Source organism: Bufo bufo, chromosome 4 (genome assembly GCF_905171765.1).
Source record: "Bufo bufo chromosome 4, aBufBuf1.1, whole genome shotgun sequence".
Classification (NCBI taxonomy): domain Eukaryota; kingdom Metazoa; phylum Chordata; class Amphibia; order Anura; family Bufonidae; genus Bufo; species Bufo bufo.
Genome location: NC_053392.1, coordinates 613,726,412 through 613,748,219, shown reverse-complemented (window position 1 = coordinate 613,748,219; position 21,808 = coordinate 613,726,412). Strand labels below are relative to the sequence as shown.

General features: G+C 45.4%; 1 protein-coding gene and 1 pseudogene across 1 annotated transcript in view; both read right to left on the bottom strand.

Annotated features, from left to right (window-relative positions):
• The window catches only part of LOC120999693 (zinc finger protein OZF-like), a 30,839-nt gene extending 21,938 nt beyond the window's left edge, over window positions 1–8,901 (bottom strand). The window contains exons 1-4 of the mRNA XM_040430715.1: window positions 8,869–8,901; window positions 7,746–7,869; window positions 7,531–7,628; window positions 6,185–6,242 (exon numbers count right to left, since the gene is read on the bottom strand). Of these exons, the coding sequence (XP_040286649.1) occupies window positions 6,185–6,242; window positions 7,531–7,628; window positions 7,746–7,830 (241 nt within the window). The 5' untranslated portion in view covers window positions 7,831–7,869; window positions 8,869–8,901. The remainder of the gene's footprint in view (window positions 1–6,184; window positions 6,243–7,530; window positions 7,629–7,745; window positions 7,870–8,868) is intronic.
• LOC120999694 overlaps window positions 1–20,881 on the bottom strand; it is a 158,858-nt pseudogene extending 137,977 nt beyond the window's left edge.
• Between the last annotated feature and the right edge of the window lie 927 nt (window positions 20,882–21,808).

Sequence of the window (21,808 nt, the reverse complement as noted above, 5' to 3'; positions counted from 1 at the left end):
CCAATAGTTGACATAATGTCACGGATGGTGTACAGGAAACAAGACAATACCATATAAACAATGTCTCTCTGGATCCACAACTAAGGAACAAAGGGAAACCCCTGCAATAGACCTGCCGCTCTCCCTCACTGCTCAGCCTATGCGAACACCCCAAAGGTGGATGGCCGCATATCCACGTTCCTCGGCTATCTATTACCTGAAGACCCTACAATAGTGAAGGGACACGACCACCGGCTCCCTACACTGACACGGAGGGAGTCAGGGTCACCTGGATCCAGAAAAGACAAAATCATAAATACATAAACAGCACTTATCTTGCAAACGAATGACGACTGACGACTGGGAACAGGGAACTGGGAACAGCATGCACACACACTCCAGGAAGTTGTATCAGCCGCACACTACTGCATTATGGGGAGGAACTTAAAGGGTAGCGATCAGTCTAACTGCATGACAGCTGAGATAGACTAACGAGATGAGAAACTAAACCAAAACAAAGAAATTCAAGGAGGAGGATCTGAGAAGCTCCTGTGAGCGCTTCTCAGCTGTCTGGCTGTGACAGTACCCCTCCCTCTAGGAGTGGACTCCGGACACTCAGGGCCCACATTCTCAGGATGGGACCTATGGAAAGCCCTGATGAGACGAGAGGCCTTAATGTCCGTCACTGGGACCCACATCCTCTCCTCAGGACCATAACCCTCCCAATGAACGAGGTACTGGAGGGAACCGCAGACAAGACGAGAATCCACAATCCTAGAGACCTGAAATTCAAGATTTCCATCAACCATAATCGGAGGAGGAGGCAAAGGCGAGGGTACAATAGGTTGAACATAAGGTTTCAATAAGGACTTATGAAAAACATTATGGATCTTCCAAGTCTGAGGAAGATCAAGACGGTAGGCAACAGGATTGATGACAGACAGGATCTTGTAAGGCCCAATAAACCTAGGACCCAACTTCCAGGAGGGAACCTTCAATTTGATATTCTTGGTAGACAACCACACCAGATCACCAACATTCAGGTCCGGACCAGGCACACGTCTCTTATCCGCCACACGCTTATATCTCTCACTCATGCTCTTTAGATTATCCTGAATCTTTTGCCAAATAGATGACAAAGACGAGGAGAATCTGTCCTCATCAGGCAAACCAGAAGAGCCCTCTCCCGAGAAAGTCCCAAACTGCGGATGGAACCCATATGCACCAAAAAATGGTGACTTATCAGAGGACTCCTGACGACGGTTATTTAAAGCAAACTCAGCAAGGGACAAAAAAGAACACCAATCCTCCTGATTCTCCGCCACAAAACAGCGCAGATATGTCTCCAGATTCTGATTGACGCTCTCTGTCTGGCCATTCGACTGCGGATGGAAAGCAGAAGAGAATGACAACCGAACCCCCAAGCGAGAACAGAAAGCCTTCCAGAATCTGGAAACAAACTGCGTGCCCCTATCAGAGACTATGTCTGAAGGAATCCCATGCAATTTGACAATGTGGTCAATAAATGCCTGCGCCAGCGTCTTAGCATTGGGCAAACCAGGAAAAGGGATAAAATGCACCATTTTGCTAAAACGGTCCACCACCACCAGAATCACAGACTTCCCCGAGGAACGAGGCAAGTCCGTTATGAAGTCCATGGACAGATGTGTCCAAGGACGGGAAGGAATGGGCAAAGGAAGGAGAGGACCTGATGGCCGTGAATGAGGGACCTTGGCACGAGCGCAAGTCTCGCAAGCGGCCACAAAACCCTCAACCGACTTACGAAGCGCAGGCCACCAGAATCTCCGAGCGATGAGATCCAGTGTGGCTCTTGCCCCCGGGTGCCCAGCAAGGACCGTGTCGTGGTGTTCTTTAAAAATCTTGTGTCTCAAAGCGAGAGGCACAAACAACCTCCCAGGAGGACAAAGATCAGGAGCTTCTGACTGGGCTGCCTGCACCTCTGCCTCCAATTCAGGAAAAAGAGCAGAGACCACCACACCATCAGCCAAAATGGGACCCGGGTCTTCAAAATTCCCACCTCCCGGAAAACAACGTGAGAGGGCATCTTCACATTCTTAACCCCAGGGCGGAACGTAACAACAAAATTAAACCTTGAAAAGAACAAAGACCATCTGGCCTGTCTCGGGTTCAGACGCTTGGCTGACTCCAAGTAGGCCAGATTTTTATGGTCAGTAAACACGGTAATAGGGTGTCTGGCTCCCTCTAGCCAATGGCGCCATTCCTCAAAAGCCAACTTGATGGCCAACAATTCCCTATCTCCCACATCATAATTTCTCTCTGCGGAGGAGAGTTTCTTTGAGAAAAAGGCACATGGTTGCCATTTGGCAGGAGAGGAACCCTGAGACAAGACCGCACCCACCCCTACCTCAGAAGCATCAACCTCAACTATGAAGGGTAACGAAATATCAGGTTGTACTAGGATGGGAGCGGAAGCAAAACTCTCCTTGATATTAGAAAAGGCCTTACGCGCCTCTACCGACCAGGAAGAAAAATCTCCCCCTTTTCTGGTCATATCAGTGAGTGGTTTAACAACAGAGGAATAATTCAAAATAAATTTCCTGTAATAATTGGCAAAGCCCAAAAAACGCATCAGCGCCTTCTGATTCTCAGGAAGCTCCCACTCAAGCACAGCGCGGACCTTCTCGGGGTCCATGCGAAAACCAGAAGCGGAGACAAGAAACCCCAGAAATTGGATTTCTGGAACCGCAAACACACATTTTTCCAGTTTCGCGTATAATTTATTCTCCCGCAGGATGAGCAAGACCTGACGTAAGTGTTCCTTATGAGTCTTGAAATCAGGAGAAAAAATCAAAATGTCATCCAAATACACTAATACAAATTTTCCCATTAAATGATAAAAAATGCTGTTGACGAAATGCTTAAAAAACGGCTGGGGCATTCATCAAACCAAAAGGCATAACCAAATTCTCAAAATGGCCCTCAGGGGTATTGAAAGCCGTCTTCCATTCGTCTCCTTCTCTGACCCTAACCAGGTTGTATGCCCCTCTTAGGTCTAATTTGGAAAAGACTTTAGCCCCAACAACCTGGTTAAACAGGTCCGGGATCAGAGGAAGCGGATAAGGATCACGAATAGTGATACTGTTCAGCTCCCTGAAATCCAGACAAGGTCTTAAAAAACCATCTTTTTTCTTAACAAAGAAAAAACCAGCGGCAACAGGTGACTTCGAGGGTCGTATGTGTCCTTTTCTCAGACTCTCAGAGATATAAGCCCGCATAGCGACCCTCTCAGGTTGGGAGAGATTCTCTCTGCAAAAGTTACTCCAACCATTTATTTGCCTCGCTTGCCAATCAATGGTGGGGTTATGTTTAGTGAGCCAGGGTAGCCCCAACACTAGAGGAGTAGGCAAACCGCTAAGGACGAAACATGACACATCCTCAACATGAGCATCACTCACAATTAAACGGATATTGTGAACTATGCCCTTTAATGATTTCTGAGAAAGTGGAGCTGAATCAATAGCAAAAACAGGAATATCCTTTCCCAAAGTGCATACCTGGAAACCATGAGTTATTGCAAATTGATTATCAATGAGGTTGACAGCTGCTCCACTATCCACAAAAATCTCACAAAAAATGCTCTTGCTCTCTAGCGCCACCCTAGCAGGCAGGACAAAACGGGAACTACAAGCAAACGGAAAACCTTCAATTTCCGCCTCAACCCTGCCAATAGTAACAGACGGAACATTTTTAAAAGATTTTTTCCTTTTTGTCTCTTTATTACTCCCAGAAAACTGCCTGAATCTCCTAGAGGGACAAACATTTGCCAGATGATTTATACCTCCACAACAAAAACAAACCCTCCCCTGCGGGCTGAATCTTCTATTGTCAGAGGCAATCAACCCCAGCTGCATGGGCTCCTGCTCAGAAGGGGCTGACAGCGACTGAGACCCCTGTGCACAGAATGAGACCGCTGCACTGTCCCGGGACTGAGTATGACAGCAAGGAGAGATCTCTCCTCTCTCTCTAAGACGCCTGTCAATACGAACAGCCTGAGACATAGCAGAATCCAAGTAGGTATTTCTTTTATGAAAGGCAAATGCATCTTTCAATCCCTCTGAAAGACCATAGCAAAATTGACTTCGGAGTGCAGCATCATTCCAATCAGTATCAGCTGCCCATCTCCGAAATTCTGAACAGTATATCTCTGCGGATTGTTTACCCTGGCATAACAGACGTAGTCTAGACTCAGCCAGAGCAATACGATCCGGATCATCATATATCTGACCCAGGGCTAAAAAGAATTCATCCACTGAACGAAGGGGCCGTGCCCCCTCCGGCAGCGAAAAGGCCCAGGACTGAGCGTTACCCCTGAGCAGCGATATAATGATCCCCACCCTCCGTTCTGAAGAAAAATTGGTGAAGAAGGCGAAAATGGAGTTTGCAAGCCTCTCTAAAACGCACAAAATTCTCACTACCCCCGGAGAACGTATCCGGGAGCGAGATCTTAGGCTCAGCACAAACTCCATGAACGCAAGCTGAACCGGTCACTTGAAACTGAGAAAAAGTCTTACGGAGATCAGCTACCTCCAAAGAAAGACCCTGAAAGCGTTCAGCCAAAAGTGAAACCGGATCCATGCTTGAGACGGTTTTGGCGGCTGATAATGTCACGGATGGTGTACAGGAAACAAGACAATACCATATAAACAATGTCTCTCTGGATCCACAACTAAGGAACAAAGGGAGACCCCTGCAATAGACCTGCCGCTCTCCCTCACTGCTCAGCCTATGCGAACACCCCAAAGGTGGATGGCCGCATATCCACGTTCCTCGGCTATCTATTACCTGAAGACCCTACAATAGTGAAGGGACACGACCACCGGCTCCCTACACTGACACGGAGGGAGTCAGGGTCACCTGGATCCAGAAAAGACAAAATCATAAATACATAAACAGCACTTATCTTGCAGACGAATGACGACTGGGAACTGGGAACTGGGAACTGGGAACAGCATGCACACACACTCCAGGAAGTTGTATCAGCCGCACACTACTGCATTATGGGGAGGAACTTAAAGGGCAGCAATCAGTCCGACTGCATGACAGCTGAGATAGACTAACGAGATGAGAAACTAAACCAAAACAAAGAAATTCAAGGAGGAGGATCTGAGAAGCTCCTGTGAGCGCTTCTCAGCTGTCTGGCTGTGACACATGAGAGCTGAAAGGCTAAGGCTACTTTCACACTGGCGTTTTGGCTTTCCGTTTGTGAGATCCGTTCAGGGCTCTCATAAGCGGTCCAAAACGGATCAGTTTTGCCCTTAATGCATTCTGAATGGATAAAGGATCCACTCAGAATGCATCAGTTTGCCTCCATTCCGCTTTGGAGGCGAACACCAAAACGCTGCTTGCAGCCAAACGAAACTGAGCCAAACGGATCCGTTCTGACACAATGTAAGTCAATGGGGACGGATCGGTTTTCTATGACACAATCTGGCACAATAGAAAACGGATCAGTCTCCCATTGACTTTCAATGGTGTTCAAGATGGATCCGTCTTGGCTATGTTAAAGAAAATACAAACGGATCGGTTCTGAACGGATGCATGCGGTTGTATTATCTGAACGGATGCGTTTGTGCAGATCCATGACGGATCCGCACCAAACGCGAGTGTGAAAGTAGCCCAAGAACAGCTTCTAGTTTCGCCATGTGCAGGTCTAATAGGCCATCTTTTAGTTTACAGTGACAGGCATGATATACTGTAATACAGAAGGAGTCGGCAATCAAACGACTGTCTTGAGGGACAAAAAAAAAAAAGTGTAAAGAAGAAAAATCCCAAGTAAAAAACAAAACAAACAAAACAATCTGTTTACAAAACTATTTTTTTTAAAGGAAAAATTTGCCGAATGATCTCCATTGGAAGTTCCCGATTATCACCAACATCTTTTCAGCGAGATTAAATATGGATTTGACTACACGGCGATCTTGGTCTTGCAGCCATTGACCACGATCCCGGAAGTGCACAAAATCCAACACTGCTGGGGTGGCTTTAACTTGTGAGTCACACTGTGACGCGATTCAGTTCAGTGGCTGCACTGCGATCATTGGTCGTGAGAGGGGTGCTGTGGCCAGGATCGCCATGTAGCCCCAGCCTAAAACAAGATGAGGAGAAGTTTCCCCATAAAAAAAAAGACATTTACACTCAAATAGGAAGTATGTAAACCTCTTACCATTCACAGACACTGATAGAGGTTTTTCAAGTCCAGTCCTCTGTCCCGCAGAACTTTCCTGCAAGAGTAAAGACATGAGAAAAAGGACCCCAAGATGATCTTATATCAGGATGAAGGTCAAAACACCAAGAAGACATGAACCAATCTGCCCTGAAGAAGAAGGATCTCCTCACGTGGTGATCAGACAGGATCAACATTCAGACAAGTATTTTTCACATCAACTGAAATGTTCCTGACATTTTGCTGCATGAAATGATCTGATCCTATCCTGGAGAGGACACTGTGGTCATCACCACCAGTTCTTACATTATTCAGCAACATCACAGCTTTTACAGTAGAGATGCCTTTTATCAACACTGGAGACTGAACCTTCTTTCCTCCTTTGTGGTGACTTCACTGTGAGAAGCTTTTATATATTTGTACAGTTTTATCAGGTCTGTAGAGATCTCTTCTCAAGGCTAAATAAAACCTTTCCTCATAACTGAGGGTCTCCTGGCCCATTTTCACTTTTTTGAACTTTCCTTTTTACGTTTTGGTGCCTAAAGCTGAAGAACATAATTTAGATGGGGGTGCGATCATGATTGGTACTGAATAAATACATGACAGTATTCTGCCTTAGAAGCAGCTGACTGGCATTGTGCCGTTAGTCTATGATTTAATCCACATTGAATCTCAATTGCCAAGTGGATGTCTGAAGAGGTAGAGGTTTAAAGGGGTCGTCCAAGGATTTAAACAGGATGGATGACAAGTGTCTGATTGGTGGGGGTGTGCCCTGTTTGAATGGAGTAGCGCTCAAGCATGTGTACTGCCGTTCCATTAATCTCTATGGGATTGCTGGAGATATCCAAGCTCTGGAAGTATCTTTAATTCGGAAGTCCTACAGACTATAAAAGGAGAAGCAGCGTCCATGTTTGACCACTGCTACATTTCAACAGAGGATATGGAGCCCTCTTCTATTGATCGGTGGGAGTCACAATGGTTCGTTCTCCACCAATTAGACACTTATGGTCTATCCTGTGCACAGGTGGTAAGTTTAAATCTTGGTCATCTACTTTATACAATACAAAGTATTAAACTGCAACTTTGAAAGGGGGGGGGGGGGGAAGCATACATATAAAATACTGATCGTGTCACTGTAGGTAGTAATGAAGTTAATTGTGGATAATCAAGGTATCAAATTCCCTTTATCACAATCTTTTATGAAACCAGAAAAAAAAAAATTTTCAGCCACCAATGACCAGATGCAATGGAGCCTACAGTATACTCCACTGCTGCTGGGGGAGGTCAGTAGAAAGCTCCATTACATCAGTCCATAGAGGATTTGTAGAAACCTCAGCTTCATCTACCTGATGATCCAGTGGGATATTTGGTTTCTCCTCTGGACAGTCCTGGGAATACAGAGGACTGGGACATCTCTCTGGTGGATTTCTCTGACTGGATCCATCTGTAGGAAATACACACAGCGACTGAATACATTGTCTGTATGTGAGGATCAGATGATGGAGGAATCTGACTCTCAAAACTGTTCTCTCCTCTACAGTCATGGAAGGTCTCCTCTTACCCGGTGATGTGAGGGACTGGTGATTCTCCGTCATGACGTCCTTGTACAGATCCTTGTGTCCTTCTAAATACTCCCACTCCTCCATGGAGAAATAGACAGTGACATCCTGACACCTTATAGGAACCTGACAACACAAGGACACAGTCATTACCAGACCCCTCCCTTGGCGTTATTGTACAGGGTGGGCCATTTATATGGATACACCTTAATAAAATGGGAATGGTCGGTGATATTAACTTCCTGTTTGTGGCACATTAGTATATGTGAGGGGGGAAACTTATCAAGATGGGTGGTGACCATGGCGGCCATTTTGAAGTAGGCCATTTTGAATCCAACTTTTGTTTTTTTTAATAGGAAGAGGGACATGTGACACATCAAACTTCTTGGGAATTTCACAAGAAAAACAATGGTGTGCTTGGTTTTAACGTAACTTTATTCTTTCATGAGTTATTTACAAGTTTCTGACCACTTATAAAATGTGTTCAATGTGCTGCCCATTGTGTTGGATTGTCAATGCAACCCTCTTCTTCCACTCTTCACACACTGATAGCAACACCGCAGGAGAAATGCTAGCACAGGCTTCCAGTATTCGTAGTTTCAGGTGCTGCACATCTCGTATCTTCACAGCATAGACGATTGCCTTCAGATGATACGAGATGTGCAGCACCTGAAACTACGGATACTGGAAGCCTGTGCTAGCATTTCTCCTGCGGTATTGCTATCAGTGTGTGAAGAGTGGGAGAAGAGGGTTGCATTGACAATCCAACACAATGGGCAGCACATTGAACACATTTTATTAGTGGTCAGAAACTTGTAAATAACTCATGAAAGAATAAAGTTACGTTAAAACCAAGCACACCATTGTTTTTCTTGTGAAATTCCCAAGAAGTTTGAAGTGTCACACATGACCCTCTTCCTATTGAAAAAACAAAAGTTGGATTCAAAATGTCCGTTTCAAAATGGCCGCCATGGTCACCACCCATCTTGAAAAGTTTCCCCCCTCACATATACTAATGTGCCACAAACAGGAAGTCAATATCACCAACCATTCCCATTTTATTAAGGTGTATCCATATAAATGGCCCACCCTGTACAATGTCCCAGCATTCCCAGCAGCGCTCACCTCTCCGCTTAGCAGCTCAGTGATCCTGGTGGTAAGTTCTAGGATCTTCTGCTCATGTATCAGGGAATGAGGTGGAGGCTCGGTGATGGGGCTCTGGGTCCTGCTCCATCCTCCTGACACACGGGGTGTCACACACTCACCAGACGACTTCTTCACTACTGTGTAATCCTGTGTACGGGGAGACGCCGATCACTACAGAGATTCTAAGAATCCTTCACCTTTCCAGTCATTTCCCTGGTTTATTACTAGAGATAAGAGTGATGTCATGTGAGACTCTCACCTCTCCAGTTATCAAGGAGATGATCTCCAGGGTGAGGTCTAATATCCTTGCAGCCATGAGGTTTCTGTCCTTGTCCATCCTTTGTAGGACATTGATGGAAAGGTCCATCATCTTTAAGAAGAGAAAGAAGAAACTTTTGTGAAACACAGATGATTTAGAGCAAAATCATATCTTGAAGAACATCTTACATGAAGTAAAGGGTCTCAAACATTGAGAATTATTAAAAGAGTTGTCCCACCATAAGAACTTATCCCCCACCCATCGGATAGGTGATAAGCTCTGATCCGTGGAGTATCAATCGCTTGGGCTCCCACTGATTACAAGAATAAAGGTGGTCATGGACTTGTGCTTCTGCTCCAATCAACTCCTGGGGACTGCCTGGCATAGCCTAGCTCTGTATTCAGCTTCTCTTTCAGTCCCATAGTTGAAAGGTGTGACCACCACTCCACACACTCTGGCACCTCATTCTTGTGTTAGTGGGGGTCCCAGTGGTCAGACCCCCACAAATCAAATATTTATCTGCCCTCCTATGGATAGTGAATGAGTTCTTATGGTGGAAAAGAACGGCCACAAGAATTATCGTTCAAGTGGTGATTTGTTTTAATAATCTGCCTGTGTAAAACATCCTTAAAGGGATATTCCGGTTTTCATGAAACTGATGGTGACCTTTTCTCAGGATAGGTCATCAGTTTTAGTCTGTCCTCTTCAAAGTTCACCTCCACACTGTCTACATTGTAGTGGGGGTGCACTGTAAGTACAGCTATTGGCCCAGTTTGCCCCATTCAAGTGAATGTGAGAGGAGGCTGTAATTACGCTGCATCACAAATACAATGTAGGTGTGCAAAAAATGTTTACACTTTTAAGCCCCCACACAGTAGTTATGCCCCCTCACTGTAGATATGCCCCTTCAGAGCCCCCACACAGTAGTTATGCCCCGTCACTGTAGATATGCCCCTTCAGTGCCCCCACACAGTAGTTATGCCCCCTCACTGTAGATATGCCCCTTCAGAGCCCCCACACAGTAGTTATGCCCCGTCACTGTAGATATGCCCCTTCAGTGCCTCCACACAGTAGTTATGCCCCGTCACTGTAGATATGCCCCTTCAGTGCCCCCACACAGTAGTTATGCCCCCTCACTGTAGATATGCCCCTTCAGTGCCTCCACACAGTAGTTATGCCCCCTCACTGTAGATATGCCCCTTCAGTGCCTCCACACAGTAGTTATGCCCCCTCACTGTAGATATGCCCCTTCAGTGCCCCCACACAGTAGTTATGCCCCGTCACTGTAGTTATTCAGTGCCTCCACACAGTAGTTATGCCCCCTCACTGTAGATATGCCCCTTCAGTGCCCCCACACAGTAGTGCTTCCGCCTAACAATAATGCTGACCCCTCACTGTCCCCCTTATAGTAATGCTGCCCCTGCAGTGTTAATAAAATAAGACATCATATTCTGCTTTCCCCAGCAAGAGGTACACTGCAGTGCCATCTGACGCTAAACTAAGTTAAACTAAGGAGGCGGCACTGTTCTGTACTGTTAATGACCATGTAGTATTAAAGGTGCAGTGGGGCTATTAACAATACAGACCCACTAAACAGTAGTCTACCATGGCACGACTGTGCTATGTGGTCTTGCCCTTAGGATTAGCAGATAAATTGAAGAGTGTTTTCAAACAATGGGATGACAGGTGGGTGACCTGATCTATCAAAGTCTGATCTTCACACCACATGTTTGTGGACGTGTATCATGGCACAAACAATAGAAGATTCGGAGGACTTCAGAATAAGAATTGTTGATGCTCATCTGCTGGAAAAGGTTAATTAGGATAGTCAGATTGTGCACAAATGGAGGAAATTCAAGACCGTTATTACCCTCCCTAGGAGTGATTGACCATCAAAGATTAAGCAAGGCGTGTAATAGTCCATGAGGTCACATAGGAACCCAAGGTAACTTCTAAGCAACTAATAACCTTTCTCATATTAGCTAATGTTCTCCCATGACTAATGTAAAAAATGAAAATCAAACATCATATACTACATGACAATTTATTTCTAATAAAACTAGAACCAGCCCTGTACCGCACATGGATCCAGAGATCTCCCCATTCATTACTCTGCTAGATGTATATCAAGCTGGCAGCTCAGAGAACGTGTCTTTCCTGCGGCAGCTCAGGGGACGTGTCTTTCCTGCTGCAGCTCAGGGGACGTGTCTTTCCTGCTGCAGCTCAGGGGACGTGTCTTTCCTGCTGCAGCTCAGGGGACGTGTCCTTCCTGCTGCAGCTCAGGGGACGTGTCTTTCCTGCGGCAGCTCAGGGGACGTGTCTTTCCTGCTGCAGCTCAGGGGACGTGTCTTTCCTGCTGCAGCTCAGGGGACGTGTCTTTCCTGCTGCAGCTCAGGGGACGTGTCTTTCCTGCGGCAGCTCAGGGGACGTGTCTTTCCTGCGGCAGCTCAGGGGACGTGTCTTTCCTGCGGCAGCTCAGGGGACGTGTCTTTCCTGCGGCAGCTCAGGGGACGTGTCTTTCCTGCGGCAGCTCAGGGGACGTGTCTTTCCTGCGGCAGCTCAGGGGACGTGTCTTTCCTGCGGCAGCTCAGGGGACGTGTCTTTCCTGCTGCAGCTCAGGGGACGTGTCTTTCCTGCTGCAGCTCAGGGGACGTGTCTTTCCTGCTGCAGCTCAGGGGACGTGTCTTTCCTGCTGCAGCTCAGGGGACGTGTCTTTCCTGCTGCAGCTCAGGGGACGTGTCTTTCCTGCGGCAGCTCAGGGGACGTGTCTTTCCTGCTGCAGCTCAGGGGACGTGTCTTTCCTGCTGCAGCTCAGGGGACGTGTCTTTCCTGCTGCAGCTCAGGGGACGTGTCTTTCCTGCTGCAGCTCAGGGGACGTGTCTTTCCTGCTGCAGCTCAGGGGACGTGTCTTTCCTGCTGCAGCTCAGGGGACGTGTCTTTCCTGCTGCAGCTCAGGGGACGTGTCTTTCCTGCTGCAGCTCAGGGGACGTGTCTTTCCTGCTGCAGCTCAGGGGATGTGTCTTTCCTGCTGGAGATCTCTCCCTATAACAACTCAGGAGGTAATTGAAAGATGAAACTGAGCATGTGCGGCCATCTCAGTGAGCCATATAGAAATAAGAAAAAAAAAAAGCAGGTGGCGCTATACACATTTTATTGAATAGATCAGTGGCTATGCTAAAAAAAATTATTACATGCAATGCTGGTTCGAAAACTGTAGAATATTTTTTGTGGAAGGACCTCTTTAACATACCACCCAATTTTTTGTATAGTCAAAGAGGGACACTGATGGCTCATTATGTGAAAGATCCAATCACTGGCTAAGGTACGTCATGGTTGCAGCCAGTGATCGGCTGAGCAGCATTCATTGCCATTTCCTGCCATGACAGAATGTGGGGTGCAGTGGGGACCTGGCACCATCAGAACTGCAGTGGTGGGCGATCGGTAAGGTAGGTATAAGTACAGTTTTTTTTTTTTGTACATGTCCAGCTCCTATGACAGCTTTTTTTTCTTGCCCTGGAATACACCTTTAAATCTTAGCACAAAATCATCGAACTATAAACATTTTAAATTCAAAATTGCACCAAATAAAGAAAAGATAATGATGATTACACTTACTGGTAATCAGATTTTCCAGACTCCCACGACAGTACCACCTGCAGAATAAAAAGGTGGAGCCTCTCTCCCACCTCAGTGGTTTACAGAGCGTGAGAGTGACTCCCACCCAAGTTAGTTTAATATATATATAGTACAGACCAAAAGTTTGCTTTATTTTCATGACTATGAAAATTGTAGATTCACACTGAAGGCATCAAAACTATGAATTAACACATGTGGAATTATATACAAGTGTGAAACAACTGAAAATATGTCATATTCTAGGTTCTTCAAAGTAGCCACCTTTTGCTTTGATTACTGCTTTGCACACTCTTGGCATTCTCTTGATGAGCTTCAAGAGGTAGTCCCCTGAAATGGTTTTCACTTCACAGGTGTGCCCTGTCAGGTTTAATAAGTGGGATTTCTTGCCTTATAAATGGGGTTGGGACCATCAGTTGCGTTGAGGAGAAGTCAGGTGGATACACAGCTGATAGTCCTACTGAATAGACTGTTAGAATTTGTATTATGGCAAGAAAAAAGCAGCTAAGTAAAGAAAAACGAGTGGCCATCATTACTTTAAGAAATGAAGGTCAGTCAGTCAGCCGAAAAATTGGGAAAACTTTGAAAGTAAGGGCTATTTGACCATGAAGGAGAGTGATGGGGTGCTGCGCCAGATAACCTGGCCTCCACAGTCACCGGACCTGAACCCAATCGAGATGGTTTGGGATGAGCTGGACCGCAGAGTGAAGGCAAAAGGGCCAACAAGTGCTAAGCATCTCTGGGAACTCCTTTAAGACTGTTGGAAGACCATTTCAGGGGACTACCTCTTGAAGCTCATTAAGAGAATGCCAAGAGTGTGCAAAGCAGTAATCAAAGCAAAAGGTGGCTACTTTGAAGAACCTAGAATATAACATATTTTCAGTTGTTTCACACTTGTTTGTTATGTATATAATTCCACATGTGTTAATTCATAGTTTTGATGCCTTCATAGTCATGAAAATAAAGAAAACTCTTTGAATGAGAAGGTGTGTCCAAACTTTTGGTCTGTACTGTATATATATCTCCATTGTTTAGTTTTTTGCTACACCCAGTGCACTAAAGAGGAACCCATGAAACACCAGGGACGGAATCAGGAAGGGTGCTGTCGTGGGGTCTGGAAAATCCGATTACCGGTAAGTGTAATCATCCCTTTTCCCTTCCCCCACGACAGCACCACAGAGAGAGATTACAGAGAACACCCCTTTCTTACAGGGGATACCAGAGATACAGAAGATCAGATGCAGAATTTAGTTGAAGCCGATAGTACCGGTAGAAGGTAGGAGAGGACCACATGGCCGCCTTACAGATCTGCTCAATAGAGACATTATATATTTCTGCCCAAGAGGAGGAGATTGCCTGAGTAGAATGTGCTTTAAGAGAGAGAGGAGGAGAAATTCCAGACGTAGAGGTTAAAGCCACCAATAAAACTAACTCGAATGTAAGGAGTTTTAAAGAGCAAGGGCTCAAAGGGGGGCTTGGTCAAGGCATTTAGCACTAGATTTAAGTCTGACGGGGCCATACTGGGTGCTCTAACCGGAAGCATTCTGTCCACTGTCTTAAAGAATCTTACCCCCCATGGGTCAGTGGCAAAGTTTTTATAAAAGAGGGCGGAAAGTGCAGAAACTTGGACTTTAAGAGTTCTCTTCGCCAAGCCCATAGACAACCCCTTCTGAAAGAATTCCAGGACCTGAGAGACTGAAGTCTCCAATGGAATTGAATCTGGTCTGACCCCCACAAAAGAATTTTCTCCAAATTCTGGCATAGATAGACACAGTCACGTTTTTTTAAACTTTTTAACAAGGTAGATACTAGGACTTTAGAAAACCCCTCCTTTATTAATAGCGCCGTTTCAAATTCCAGGCAGTAAGGGGTAAACCCCCCACTCTGGGATGACAAACTGGGCCCTGCGTGAGAAGGTCTGGGATATCTGGAAGGATCCAAGGGTCGATTATCGACATGGATCTTAGGAGGGAGAACCATGCCCTCTCGTCTCGTATCTTCTTTTGAACTAGAGGAATCAGCTGACAAGGAGGGAATGCATAACCTAAGGGGAAATCCCACTTCAGAAGAAGAGCATCTACCCCATACGGGAACTCCCTCGGATTGAGAGAACAACATTTTCTCACTTTCCTGTTTGCCCTGGTGGCAAGAAGATCGATGGAAGGCAGTTCCCCACATCTTGGCCATCTCTGCAAAAACTATCTGATTTAGAGACCACTCTCCCTGTCTCAACCGATGTCGACTCAGGAAGTCCGCCTGGAAGTTCTCCTTGTCTCTTATATGGAGAGCAGAAATGTGACTGACCTTTCCTTCCAGGCTTTGAAACAAAAGAGTTGCTTCTTTCATGAGGGAGGTTGACCTTGTTCCCCCCTGATGATTTATGTAAGCAACTGCTGACTGATTGTCCGACATTATTCTTACGTGTTTTTGCTAATGTCAGCTAAACCTAACTAGCCTATTCTTACTTTTATCTATGCCCCCGCCAGATAATCTAACTTTTATAATATGCTAATTAGCCTCTAGGAGCAGGGGGGGAGGGCCTTGTTCCTGCTCCTAGAGGCTCCGTTCTCCCACTTTTGTCGCCTTCCTCCAAATACAGGGCCAGGCAGCGCAACGGGGGCATAGATAAAAGTAGGAATAGGCTAGTTAGGTTCAGCTGACATTAGCACATCGCTAATGTCAGCTAGCTTAATAGGGTTAAATCTGGTGACAGAAACCCTTTAACACTGGTTTTTCTAATAGATCTAAAACCTCTGTTTCTATTGTCACCAAACCTGAAGACGACCCCTGAGCTCTTGTGACTATAAATCTTTGAGGGAGTTTTGTACGAAATTCTAGTTGTAAGCCTTCTCTTAAAAGTCTTTGAACCCATTCCGCTGTTATCTTTCCCCATGCGGGAAGGAAGAGTTTTAACCTTCCTCCCACAGCGCTCCTGGCGTCATTGTTGGGACGGTTTTTTAGGCTGAGAGGAAGAGTTTCCAAACAGGAATCCTCTGCTCCCAAATCCTTTGGACCTAGCATATTGGTTTCCCGAGGAAGTACGAAATTGGCGTCTGGACTGGAAAAGGAGGAGGAGGTAAACCCTGTTGCCAGACCCAGAAATTAACTTTTTGTATCCGGGGCTTTTTTCAAAAGGGAGTCTAGTTCAGGCCCAAACAAAAATTCCCCCTGACACGGAATACTACATAACCTTTGTTTTGAAGATAAATTCCCCCCCCCCTCCATTTTTTTAACCAGAGAGCTCTCCGAGCTGAATTGGAAAGGGAGGAAGCCTGTGATAACATCCCTACTGAGTCTACTGAAGAGTCAGCCATAAAATCCGCCGCTTTTTGTAAGCTAGGAAGAGAGGCTAAAATCTGCTCTCTAGGGCATCTGTCCCTAATTTGGCATTCTAATCGTTCTAACCAAATAATCATAGACCTGGCCGTAACAGTTGTAGCAATGCTAGGTCTAAATGCGGAAGCTACCGCTACCCATGTATTTTTAAGACAGGAATCCACTTTTTTTTTATCTAATAGGTCTTTTAGAAACCCCATATCTTCAAAAGGGAGGAAAGAATTTTTTTATATTTTGGAGATGGCTATGTCAATCTTGGAGTGCTTTACCCCTTTGATAAAGAGCTTTCTTCTTCATGGGATATTTTCTTTTGAAACTTCTGGGAGCAAACGCTTTCCTATCTGGTTTCTTCCATTTTCAATTAATGAGGGCCGTAACACTCTTATGTAAGGGGAAACATCTATGCCTTTTTTCTTGAAGGCCTTCAAATATGGAATCAACCATAGACTTATCTTTAACATCTTCCAGTTCTAGTGTAGAACAAATAGCCTTTAATAATTTATCTGTGCCTTCAACTGGGAGTACATTTTTACCCTCCATATCATCTCCCGAGGACGAGGAATACGGAGATACGCCTGTCTCCTGTTCTTGTTCACTATCGGCTGCAGAATCTATTTCTGACGGCCAGCCTTCTGCAGATTTTTTCTGATGTTTACTGGTTTTTAAGGAAGATCTAACCTCAGATCTAATAAGTGACTTAATATTTTTCAAAAAGCTAGGGGATTCCTCAGTCACCGTTTTGTCAATACATTGTTGGCAAAGCTTCTTAGTATATGAAGAGGATAAAGGACATCCACATAATGCACATTCTTTATTCGACCACGCGTGGCCTTACTCCCCTGGAGGGGCACACGCACCTGCTGCAAGAACCAGACGGAGGCCCCGGACCCCCGCGGCTCCTAGGATCCTGCCAGCCCAACCTTATGGGCGATAGACCCCATCAGATATTTTACCGAATGGCCCTCCAGAACATCTCTGGGACTTCCAGACCAGCGGTACCTGAAAGAAAACTGCAGGTTTCTGGCTCCAGGGACAGGAAACCACTGAAGTGGGAGAGGGGCTCCACCTTTTTATTCTGCAGGTTTCCTGTCCGTGGAGGCAGATCCTCTCTCTGTGGTGGTGTCGTGGGGAAAGGGAAAATCAATGAAGTCTAATATACAGATAGGAACCAGACAGTGTCTGGAGCAGTTAATGCAAAGTTATTACCCAGGTCAAAAAGAGGGACATTTAAGAAGCAAAGAGGAACAAAGGGACTTGGGTCCAAATGAGGGACACTTGGGAGGTATGACTTCATACCTCCCAACCGTCCCGGATCCGGCGGGGCAGTCCCGGGTTTCAGTGGCTGTCCCAGTACGGGGGAGCTATGTCCCGCTTTCTGGCAGCTGTCCCTGCCATCAATAAGACGCAGAGACAGTTGCCTGTATTAGGATAAAGCAGAGCCGACATCGGCTCCCTGCTCCATCATTCCTCCCGTCCCCCCGGCCGTCTCTCCATACCTCTGGGGGCAGGGCCGGCCAGCAGTCAGCCTCGGCTCCGCCTCCTTCACAGACTAGAGCAGTCGATGTCCTGCTGCTAGGATGAAGGTAAGTATGTGGTGTTTATTTTTTTAACTTTCTTTGAGGGGCACAATGCGGGCATATTACTGGGGGGCACAATGCGGGCATATTACTGGGGGGGGGCACAATGCGGGCATATTACTGGGGGGCACAATGCAGGCATATTACTGGGGGGCACAATGCGGGCATATTACTGGGGGGCACAATGCAGACATATTACTGGGGGGTACAATGCGGGCATATTACTGTGGGCACAGCCGGACATAATTCTCTGAAGACACATTGTGGGCATAAATACTGTGCGGTGGCATGAAGGCGGAATAATTACTATGTGGGGGCATTAAGGGTACTGGGTGGGATTAGGTGTATAGTTATGTTTTGGGCAGAATTAGAGGCGTGGCCTAGTGAGGAATAAATTTGCCGCGGCACACTTTGCCCGCCGTACAAAGTGTCCCTCTTTGTTTCTTTACGAAGCTGGGAGGTATGTGACTTTAACCCGTAGAGGACCAGCGCAGTACATGTACGGCGCTGTGATCGGGCGGGTGCAGGAGCTGCGCCCGCCCGATCGGCGGCAGGGGTCCGGCAGTCACTGATAGCCGGACCCCAGCTGCATGCGCCGGCATCAGTGAAATCACCGATGCCGGCGCATTAATCCTTGATGTGCCGTGGTCAGCGCTGACCGCGGCACATGCGATGTCCTCACGGGAATCGAAACTGCCATTGGGTCCCCGATGGCATGGAAGACAGCGCCTTCCTTAGGCATTGGGGCTGCCTTCCGGTGGAGAGCCTGTGAGATCCAGACCCCTGGATCTCACAGGCCGGAAGCTGTATGTGTAATACTCACTGTATTACACATACAGCCATTGCATTCCAATACAGAAGTATTGGAACGCATTGTAAAGGGGATCAGACCCCCAAAAGTTAAAGTCCCAAAGTCGGACAAAAAAAAAATATTTAAAAAAAGTTGAAAAAAATAACGTTTTCTCCCCAAAAAAATAAAATAAAAACTGTACTAAATAAACAATTTTTTTTGTCACCTTACATCACTAAAAGTACAACACCAAGCGATCAAAAAGGCGTATGCCCCCCAAAATAGTACCAATCTAAGCATCACCTCATCCCGCAAAAAATGAGCCCCTGCCTAAGACAATCGCCCAAAAAAACTATGGCTCAGAATATGGAGACACTAAAACATCATTTTTTTTTGTTTTTAAAAATGCTGTTATTGTGTAAAACTTAAGTAAATAAAAAAAGTACACATTTTAGGTATCGCCGCGTCCGTAAAAACCTGCTGTATAAAAATATCACATGACCTAATCCCTCAGGTGAACACAGTAAAATAATAAATAAAAACTGTGTAAAAAAAAAGCCACTTTGTCACCAATAAACCGTCATCTCATCCCGCAAAAATGGTAGCCTACCTAAGATAATCGCCCAAAAACTTAAAAAAACATGGCTCTCAGAATATGGAGACACTAAAACATGATTTTTAGTGTTTAAAAAATGAAATCATTGTGTAAAACTTACATAAATAAAAAAAAGTAGACATATTATGTATCGCTGCGTCCGTACTAACCTGCTCTATAAAAAAAAACACATGACCTAACCCCTCAAGTGAATACCGTAAAAAAATATAAATGGTGTAAAAAAAAGCCATTTTTTGTCACCTTACATCACAAAAAGTGTAATAGCAAGCAATCAAAAAGTCATGTGCACCCTATAAAAGTACCAATCAAACCATCATCTCATACCGAAAAAAAAATTAGCCCCTACACAAGACAGTCGCCCAAAAAAGAAATAAAACTATGGCTTTCAGAATGTGGAGACACTAAAAAATGCTTTGTTATGTAAAACTGAAACAAACAACCCAAAAAGTAGTCATATTTGGTATCGCCGGGTCCGTAACAACCTGCTCTATAAAAATATCACATGATCTAACCTGTCAGATAAATGTTGTATATAACAAAAAATAAAAACGGTGCCAAACTTTTTGGGAGTTTCTACTCTAGGGGTGCATCAGGGGGGCTTCAAATGTGACATGGCAGCTTAAAATTATCCCAGTGAAATCTGCTTTCCTAAAACCATATGGCGTTCCTTTCCTTCTGCGCCCTGCCGTGTGCCCGTACAGCGGTTTACGACCACATATGGGGTGTTTCTGTAAACTACAGAATCAGGGCCATAAATATTGAGTTTTCTTTGGCTGTTAACCCTTGCTTTGCAACTGGAAAAAATGGATTCAAATGGAAAATCTGCCAAAAAAGTGAAATGTTATCTCTATTTTCCATTAATTCTTGTGGAACACCAAAAGGGTTATCAAAGTTTGTAAAATCAGTTTTGAATCCCTTGAGGGGTGTAGTTTGTAAAATTGGGACATTACTGGGTGGTTTCTATTATGTAAGCATCACAAAGTGACTTCAGACCTGAACTGGTCCTGGAAAAGTGGGTCTTGGAAATTTTCAAAAAAATTTCAAGATTTGCTTCTAAACTTCTAAGCCTTGTAACATCCCCAAAAAATAAAATGGCATTCCCAAAATGATCCAAACATGAAGTAGACATATGGGGAATGTAAAGTAATAACTATTTTTGGAGTTATTACTATCTATTATAAAAGTAGAGAAATTGAAATTTGCTCGTTTTTCAAAATTTTTGGTACATTTAGCATTTGTTAATAAATAAAAATACATTTTTTTGACTCTATTTAACCATTGTCATGAAGTACAATATGTGACGAGAAAACAATCTCAGAATGGCCTGGATAAGTAAAAGCGGTTTAAAGTTATCACCACATAAAGTGACACTGGTCAGATTTGATAAAAATGGCCTGGTCCTTAAGGTGAAAAATGGCCTGGTCCTGAAGGGGTTAATGTCCAATATTCCACCATCAGGAGATACTGAACAACAATGGTGTGCATTGCAGGACTGCAGGTAGAAAGCCGCTGCTCTCCAGAAAGGACATTGCTGCCCATCTGCAGTTTATAAGGATCACCTGGACAAGCGGGAAGGATATCGGGGCAATGTTCTGTGGATGAAGGAGACCAACATATGGATTAAAAGAGCATTCTGTTTGGAGAAAGGAAAACCCTGCCCCCTGCTGGCTGGACCTGCTATATGTCACCTATAGAACCGCTCCATTCTAATAAACCCAGAACCAAGACCAATAACTGACCTGCAGATCTCACCTCCTGGGGCTGCAGGACCTGCGATGACGTCACAGTCATGTGATCAGTCACATGAGGGGAGGAGTAAAGCAATGTTTGTTATTTTTATTTATTTTTTTCACTGTGCAGCACTTCCTGTCATGTGACCAGTGTGACGTCACCGCAGGTCCTGCAGCCCCAGGAGGTGAGATCTGCAGGTCAGTTATTGGTCTTGGTTCTGGGTTTATTAGAATGGAGCGGTTCTATAGGTGACATATAGCAGGTCCAGCCAGCAGGGGGCAGCACCGGCCATAGAGAGTCTCTGCTCACACAGTCTGGAGGTCAGGAGGGGAGTTCTCCTCAGACATGTCTGCTCTCCCCCTGGAATATTAGGAGACCCCCAGACCCCTGTAAGAGGGGCTGTTCTCCTGGATTAGAGGGGTCTTCCATCACACACTGTTCTGTGATGTCACTAGGATATGGAGTCAGTGTGTGGTCGGTGGGGACAACCTGTTCTAGATGAAGGGGCTGCAGCGCTGTGTCCTCTCCTCACTGTCCCTGCACAGCGGAGGCCGGAGCTCTAATGAGCAGGGACTGTGGAGGAGAGGCCGCGCTGAACCGGTGCTGCCCCCGTCAGTCCCATCCTGGATCCCGGACCCCACAGATCACACAGCGATGTCTTCTCCTGGTGATAGAACCTCAGTGTGAGGGGAATGTCCCTAGAAAGTACAGAGATATTATATAGCTTCTCATGTATATATATATATATTACATACACCCCCTACACTATCATCACCGCACAGTATAGAGATATTATATAGCTTCTCATGTGTATATATATATATATTACATACACCCCCTACACTATCATCACCGCACAGTATAGAGATATTATATAGCTTCTCATGTGTATATATATATATATATTACATACACCCCCCTACACTATCATCACCGCACAGTATAGAGATATTATATAGCTTCTCATGTGTATATAT